This window comes from Lampris incognitus, chromosome 2 (genome assembly GCF_029633865.1).
Source record: "Lampris incognitus isolate fLamInc1 chromosome 2, fLamInc1.hap2, whole genome shotgun sequence".
In the NCBI taxonomy this organism is placed as follows: Eukaryota; Metazoa; Chordata; class Actinopteri; order Lampriformes; family Lampridae; genus Lampris; species Lampris incognitus.
The window spans coordinates 26611673-26620166 of NC_079212.1; the positions used below are offsets into that span (position 1 = coordinate 26611673).

The 8494-nt window shown below is 42.5% G+C and overlaps 1 protein-coding gene across 1 annotated transcript; it reads right to left on the reverse strand.

Annotated features, from left to right (window-relative positions):
• Positions 1-1862: 1862 nt before the first annotated feature.
• Positions 1863-3900, reverse strand: hspa1b (heat shock protein family A (Hsp70) member 1B). The gene has a single exon (XM_056275217.1). The coding sequence runs from the start codon at positions 3898-3900 to the stop codon at positions 1981-1983; it is 1920 nt and encodes a 639-aa protein (XP_056131192.1). The 3' UTR covers positions 1863-1980.
• Between the last annotated feature and the right edge of the window lie 4594 nt (positions 3901-8494).

The window sequence follows — 8494 nt, forward strand, 5'->3', positions numbered from 1 at the left end:
GAAGTGTGCAGATCCTCAGAAGTCTCTTCGGAGCGCGGGAATAACAAAGCGCGGGGGCGCGCTTCCGGGGAGGGTGACGACTGTAAACTACTAATAACACACGTTAGGCCCTCGCTAACGAGTCTGACCCTTTAGCCAAGCGGTTAGTGATGTCGCCTTGTGGTGCAGTACACCGCGTATCAAATCCCGCACCGGACGAGAAAATAGCTCGATTACAGTAGTATTGAATAAAACGACAGAGATTAAGCTGTCATAATTACAAAGCCCCCATTAAGACTTCCAATGTGTTTAACCGTCGAGGTTTTCATGATATAAAATGAATGAAGGTGACTGGCTGCTCTGCTGATTGACTTTCATTCATAGGACAACTATGTATTAAATCATGAATATATCATGTCTTATATCATATAAGGGCTAGCGAGTCTATTTATCCGTGCACGTTACACTATAAGAAAACATAGCTCAGCCATGACACGTTTTATTGTAGCCACCGAGATGATTTCCAGATGTAACTGTGATTAATCCAACTCTTGAAATGGTATTTTTATGGTGAAGTTTTAACATTGGAGCCCTTCCGCATCTAATACCCCACATGATGTCAGTTAACCAGACATGGCGGAGGCGAATAAGACGAATTGAAAGACGATAAACGATAAATCTAATAGGCCGTTGAATTATTTCCCGGCTGTAGTAATAAAGCCACTTGGCAAAAAAATACATAATCCCCAGACTCGCCAGCACAAATAAAGTGTCCAACGTACTTGAGCTGTTGCTTTTTCACATTGTAATAAAGTATCAAAAATGCCTAAACTACACCTGAAGCATGAGTCAACAAACATTTTAAACCCACCTCCCTCTCTCCAGGTAGGTGCTGCTAGACGACATCCGCACACATTATCCAAAAACTTGTGCAGTTTCAGTTCTGGCCCCTTAGGCCAGCCAGCAAGGGGTTTATTTACCATGCTGCTTTTGAAATATGGTAAACCAAAAGCTGGATAGGCTCCATTGTTTGGAGAGAAAAAAACAGTGACGCTGTGTACGCCATCCAACACTGCCCTCTGGTGTTCTTGTAGTGTAAAACACATTAATGGGATCCATCCATTCTTATGTCAGCTGGATATATCGCTGCAAAAGAAAATATTTATCAATGGAGAAATTTAATCATTTTTATGAGTGACTCCAGAAGGCCAAACAAACCAGGTTTCTTTTAAAGTAAGACGCAGTGTTGGAAGCATTATTATGGTTTACTTTTCTTTGCCGTTTCTTATTGCAATGGTTCATCTCCTGTATCTCTGCCTGTACCTATGCTGCAATCTGTTTTATCACTGCCCTGAATTAACAAATTAAATTAAACGTGTGCTGACTAAATTGATTTGTGTGGAGCCTGTTGTATTTGAATTAAGTTAGCCCAACGAGTTAAAGTAATTTTGGATAGAAAGGTAATGCTTAAGTTAAACTAATTTCCATTGCTGTTGTTGTATTGACATTTTTTCGATTATGTTAGGACAAAATTAAACGATTTGAATGTAAATATATTCCTTAAACTGTGGTAAAACAATTTAATTAAGTTGGTTTTACTTATATCCATAGGACAGGAAGAGATGGAAACAGATAATCTGCTGTGGCGAACTCCTAACCGGAGCAGCAAGAAAAAGACAATGATGGAAGATGAAAAATTAATATATTTAATTGTCATCAAAAGCCAGTTAGGATAGCTTAAATAGATTTTGTGGAACCTGCTGACAGATAAAATGAGGTAAATACAATATTTTATTTTTTTCTAGTATATATACAAAAACCGATACTGTATAAAATGTATTCAGAGCAGTGACTCAACAGATATGTTCCATTTGGCTGATTATTTTATTGTGACAAGTCAAGAATAAACAATGAAATGAAAGGCATGATTATATCGAACAGTCAAACTGCAAAAGGGTTTCTGTAAACATCACATGAGGACTTTGGTAAGAGTAATTTTATTTAGTCCACCTCTTCAATGGTGGGACCCTTGGAACTGGCCCCCTCCTGACTGCCACAGCTTCCTGTCTGGGCCGCTCCCTGGTACAGCTTGGACACGACTGGGTTGCACACCTTTTCTAGTTCTTTCTGTTGGTGTTCATATTCATCTCTCTCAGCCAGCTGGTTGCTCTCCAGCCAGGAGATAGCCTGGTTGCACTTTTCAATTACCCTCTTTTTATCACCCTCGCTAATCTTCCCTTTCATATTTTCATCCTCCACACAACTCTTCATGTTGTAAGCATAGGACTCCAACGAGTTCTTTGCAGCTATTTTATCCCTCTGCATATCATCCTCAGCCTTGTACTTTTCAGCATCCTGTACCATTCGCTCAATCTCCTCTTTGCTAAGTCGGCCCTTATCATTGGTGATAGTGATTTTGTTCTCTTTGCCGGTGCTCTTGTCCACGGCTGACACATTTAGAATGCCATTAGCATCAATATCAAAGGTCACCTCCACCTGTGGTACGCCCCGAGGAGCAGGAGGTATGCCCGTGAGATCAAACTTGCCCAGGAGGTTGTTGTCCTTGGTCATGGCCCTCTCACCCTCATACACCTGAACCAGTACCCCTGGCTGGTTATCTGCGTAGGTGGAGAAGATCTGGGTCTGCTTGGTGGGAATGGTGGTGTTGCGTTTGATCAGAGCCGTCATAACTCCACCTGCAGTCTCAATTCCCAGTGACAGAGGAGCAACATCCAGCAGCAGCAGATCCTGAACATTTTCTGAGGTGTCGCCCATTAGGATGGCAGCCTGGACTGCGGCACCGTAGGCCACCGCCTCATCTGGATTAATGCTCTTGTTCAGTTCCCTGCCATTGAAAAAGTCCTGCAACAGCTTCTGGATTTTGGGGATTCTTGTGGAGCCACCGACTAGGACAATATCGTGGATATGGCTCTTGTCCAATTTGGCATCACACAGGGCCTTCTCAACAGGCTCTAATGTTCCCCTAAACAGCTCAGAGTTGAGCTCCTCAAAGCGTGCTCTTGTGATGGAGGTGTAGAAGTCAATCCCCTCAAACAGAGAGTCAATCTCAATGCTGGCCTGGGAGCTGGAAGACAGGGTTCGCTTGGCTCTCTCACAAGCTGTTCGCAACCTCCTCACAGCTCTCTTGTTCTGGCTGATATCCTTTTTGTATTTCCTTTTGAATTCTTCCACAAAGTGCTTGACCATGCGGTTGTCAAAGTCCTCCCCACCAAGGTGGGTGTCTCCAGCTGTGGCCTTTACCTCAAAGATACCATCCTCAATGGTCAGGATGGACACATCAAAAGTACCCCCGCCAAGATCAAAGATCAGGACGTTTCGTTCTCCTCGCTTGCCTTTATCCAGGCCATAGGCGATTGCTGCTGCCGTGGGTTCATTTATGATCCTCAGTACGTTGAGTCCAGAAATCACCCCAGCATCCTTGGTTGCCTGCCTTTGAGAGTCATTGAAATAAGCTGGAACTGTGATAACTGCATTTGACACCCTCTGTCCCATGTAAGCCTCGGCTATCTCCTTCATCTTCACCAGGACCATGGAGGAGATTTCCTCCGGGTAGAAAGCCTTGTTCTCTCCCTTGTACTCCACTTGGACCTTGGGCTTTCCATTATCGTTTACAACCTTGAAAGGCCAGAGCTTCATATCAGACTGCACAACAGGGTCGTCAAACTTTCGGCCAATAAGACGCTTGGCATCAAAGATTGTGTTTGTGGGGTTCATGGCAACCTGATTCTTGGCAGCATCTCCAATGAGCCTCTCCGTGTCAGTAAAGGCCACATAGCTGGGAGTGGTCCTGTTTCCCTGGTCGTTGGCAATTATCTCCACTTTGCCATGCTGGAATACGCCCACACAAGAATAGGTGGTGCCAAGATCAATGCCAATGGATACTCCCTTAGCTGAAGACATCTTGGTGATGGCTTGAGAGGTCCTGGAAAGATAAGGAATACGTATATACTTTATTTTTGAATGTTACATTTCAAATCTGTCACCACTGTAATGTGCCAAATAACTGGATTAATTGAAATCATTGTCAAATAAACCCAACCATGTTGTATATACTGTATTGTACATTGTATGTATACTGGTACACTCTGTCATGTCCATCTACCTCAGGCATGTATGTAAGTAACCTGCTAACATCTATTTCAGCATCTTTGATATATTATCTGCACCATTGCACTTTATCACCTCTTATTTCTCTTGTATATATTTAATCGTTGTGTATATATCTGAAAATTGTTGTGTTGTAATGTTGTTATTCTCTGTTAAGTACACTGAGAGAGCCACGAAACTGGAGTCAAATTCAATGTGTGTGCAAACCTACACTTGTTTTGTCTGCAGTTGACTTGCTCTTATGTAAAGCTGATTGTAATACACGGACCTGTACAAAATGTGCTGTATAAATACAGCTTGACTGGTGGAGTTGGTTGTAACTGTTGTAATCCAATTCCAGTTACAACAGTATATATATAATGTATATATACAACAGTATATATAATGATATACTGAATATTGATGATCTATATGTTATTATATATTGAGTTATTGGATAGATGCTCACTATTATCACGATAACTTTCTTTTCAAAATCATAGCAATAACTTCTATGATGGAGATGCTCCGATGAGTGCTCTGAGCAGCATGATAAATCTATTAGCCATTTGTCAATGTTCTCTCTGACAATGGATTATCTAAATTCAGCATTTCTGCCATATTCTAGATTAGCCCCAGAGTGAATTCGCTGCTATCCTCATGGATACATGTTCAGTCACAATCAACTAATAAATCAGAGTTGATGGGCCTCACAGTTTAAGAAACATTATCACTCATTTAAAGTCTATATGATGATTTTTTTTAAGTGTAAGTAAGTATTATGACTTACTTTCAGTGTTAAACCTCCTATGCCTGAGTTTTCAAAGGATCTCAGCTGAGCAGCCTGGTGTAGTTTCCCTTGTGTCTGGTCTCTTCAGAGTTGATCGGTTCTTCCAAAAGTCATAACTGGACTGACCCGGACCGTTGGCTTATATAGTAAAAAGCAAGTTTCTAGAAGGCTCACGGCTCCCCCGGCCCAGTGACTCGACTGTTAATGTTAGCAACTGAGGCAGTGGGGATGGTGCATGAGAGTGAGTGAATATTCGAGAGTGAGACGGTGCCTGAAGCTGAGCAACATGACAACCTGCCAAACAGAGCTGACTGCCGGGCATGGACTGGACACAATGCAGAGAATGTAGCAGTAAGGTGCTTTCAGGATGGGACTGGAAAGTACTAGCAGTTGTGAATGCAAGCTTTAAACCCAAAATAATGGAAAGCGTGTGACTACCCAACGATTTAAACAGTGGTCCCTCTCTGCCATGCACTGTGTTTTCATCTTTCCATGCACACACATATAAACAGTGCTTTTTGTAGACTTCAGCTTTCTCTGTTAACAGGGTTGACTTTATTGCTGATTTTATACATTCATTTACATACATAGACACATATTCATTTCAATCACTTGTGAAAGGTAACTTATTTAAGTGACCCCCCCCCCCCCCAGGATCAAAATAAGATAGTAATAATTATATGGCAAATATTATGTATCATAGCTTGGATTTACTTCAATTAGTAACAGAAGCAGTGGAAGGAAGACAGTGGATTAACCACTTCTATGAGTGGTATTATAAAAGAAAATATTCAGCTAAAAATAAGGTGGGTACTAATATTGGAGCAAATGGCTCAAAAGGCACATTCATACCATGGCCTTAAAGGTATTATCCAGTCAAAATACTGTGTAGCACGTTGCACAGCAGGATGAGTATCACAGGAATTAGAATAAGCAAATCAAAATGGAAATTTCACTGACAGCGGAGTTGTTGCATATTGAAAAGATCTCTCTGTCTGCCTTCTCTGCCTTAAAGACATGTGTCTTTTTCAACAGCCCTCATTGCACAGCGTCTAACGTGTTATCTGACATAATCTGTAAATACTATCTAGCATCCCTTTACTTTCTAGCAATTAAGCAACATTGTGTGCCAATAAATATATACTTAAACAAACTTCTCTCAGCAAATAATCTCTACAGAAATTCAAGAAAAGGTGGTTTTGTCATTGGCAGAGAACTTGTCTTTGGGTAAAATAAACATAATCTAATGATGACTGGATGCTGTCCTTACGGGTTAGTACGCAAATACCAGTCAATCAGTTTAACCAATGCATGTGATTGCAAAATACTTGTAAAATACAGGGGCCGGTTACACAAAACACCTTAAATTTTCCCTTTAAGTATGACACTTAAGGCTTAATTGCTCCTTAACATGGACTTGCTTAAGGGTGTTGCACAGAATCCCTTAAAAAAGGTTTGAGAATATGGGCTCAGTTCAGAAAACATTTTGGTTTCCATGGTTTTCATCTCTCTAGTCCTATTTTATCCAACCACCTCTTTCAAATGTCCTTACTTGATTCTGCATTTCAGGACTGGCACAGAAGGGGTATTGAACGCTTCAAAGATGTTTTTATAGACAATATCTTTGCATCATTTGAACAACTCTCTGCAAAGTTCAATTTACCAAATAAGGATTTTTTTCAGATAGCTGCAAATTAGACACTTTGTCCGCTCTCAGATACCAAATTTCCCTGAGGCACCTGATACGACCACCGCTGATGCATTCCTTAGTCCACACCCATCACGTAGAGGTTTAATATCCGCAACGTATGACAAGCTCGCAGGTATAAGACATGCCCCTCTTGGCAAGATTAAAAATGCCTAGGAGCAGGACTTTCACTGTCAGACGATATATAGAATTCGATCTTCAGGCTGGTTAATTCAACGTCCCTCTGTGCCCGTCATTGTCTGTTACAATTTAAGGTGGTGCACAGAGTCCATGTGTCCAAAGTCAAACTATCCCGTATGTACCCGGATGCGAGTCCCACATCCGGGGAGATGAGGCTTCCCTTATCCACATGTTCTGGATGTGTCCTAGACTTGAAAAATACTGGAAAGATGTCTTCCAAACCTCCTCCCTAACCCTCAGTTTTAAACTAGAACCTAACCCTCTGGTTGCCCTGTTTGGCACCACTGGCAAGGATGATGTACACCTGACCCCATCCAAACGCAGCATATTGCCCTTCACTTCCCTGTTGGCCAGGCGTGCAATATTGCTGAGATGGTAGGATGCTGCCCCTCCCACCCACACTCAGTGGCTGAACAATATTATGTTCTGTTTAAACCTCGAAAAGATCTGCTGCTCAGTCTGTAACTCCGAGGACAAGTTTCAAAATGTGTGGGGACCTTTCATGGAATACTGTAAGAATCTCCGGCCAAACTGAAGAATTATTGCCCCATTCTCTTCTGCTTTTTGTTTTTGTTGATTTATGTCAGTAATATAACCTGTGAAGGTGTACCAGTTTTTAACCCCCCCCCCACCACTTCTATTTACTGACTTGCCTATTTTTTATTTCTTTTCTAAATCCTATACCCAACTTCCAGCACTTTCCTGTTTCACTCCAGCGACGAAATACCCTCTTACATAGCGCATCCCAGCTTGTAGATGGGGCTAGTGAGGATGGGGGGGGGACGGTTGGTGATTGGGGATAAGATTATATGTCATGTTCCTCCATCATTTTTATATTATGTAAATCTGACATATATCACACACTTGTTTTGAAATCTCTGTGTAAGTATTGCTTTTTGTTTAAAATCCAATAAAAATATCTTGGAGGAAAAAAAGGTTTCCTTGGTTAAGGGGAAACGTTAAGGGATTTATTGCATTGAAAGAAATTTTACAGCGGCAAAACTACGGTTTCCATGGAGACTATTTGTTTGCTTGCACTCGCCCTCGTGATACCCGTTATCGCCTCACAAAGTTGGCCAAAGTTGGTCAGAGGAGGGAAAGATTATACTTCTGGAGGAATACAATAAAAGATTGGTTTAATGTTGAGATCTGTTGACAAATTGATCATCATATTGTACGGGAGCTTGAATCCTGATGTGAGGCCCATCTATCACCCCGCACACTTTTGATATGCTGGCAACATTAAAGAAGTGTGCCACTGACTCCTCCTCTTGTTTTTTTTTCCCCTTTTTCTTCCCAATTGTACTTGGCCAATTAGCCCACTCTTCCCAGCCGTCCCGGTTGCTGCTCCACCCGCTCTGCCGATCCGGGCAGGGCTGCAGACTACCACGTCTCACATGTGGAGTCGCCAGCCACTTGACAGTGAGGAGTTTCGCCAGGAAGACGTAGCGCATGGGAGGATCACGCTATTCCCCCCAGTTCCCCCTCCCCCCCTCCAAACAGGTGCCCCGACCGACCAGAGGAAGCGCTAGTGCAGCGACCAGGACACATACCCACATCCGGCTTCCCACCCGCAGACACGGCCAATTGTGTCTGTAGGGATGCCCGACCGAGCCAGAGATAACACGGGGATTCGAACTGGCAATCCCCATGTTGGTAGGCAACGGAATAAACCGCTATGCTACCCGGACGCCCTCCTCGTCTTGTTTTGATGGGAACCTCACCATGGC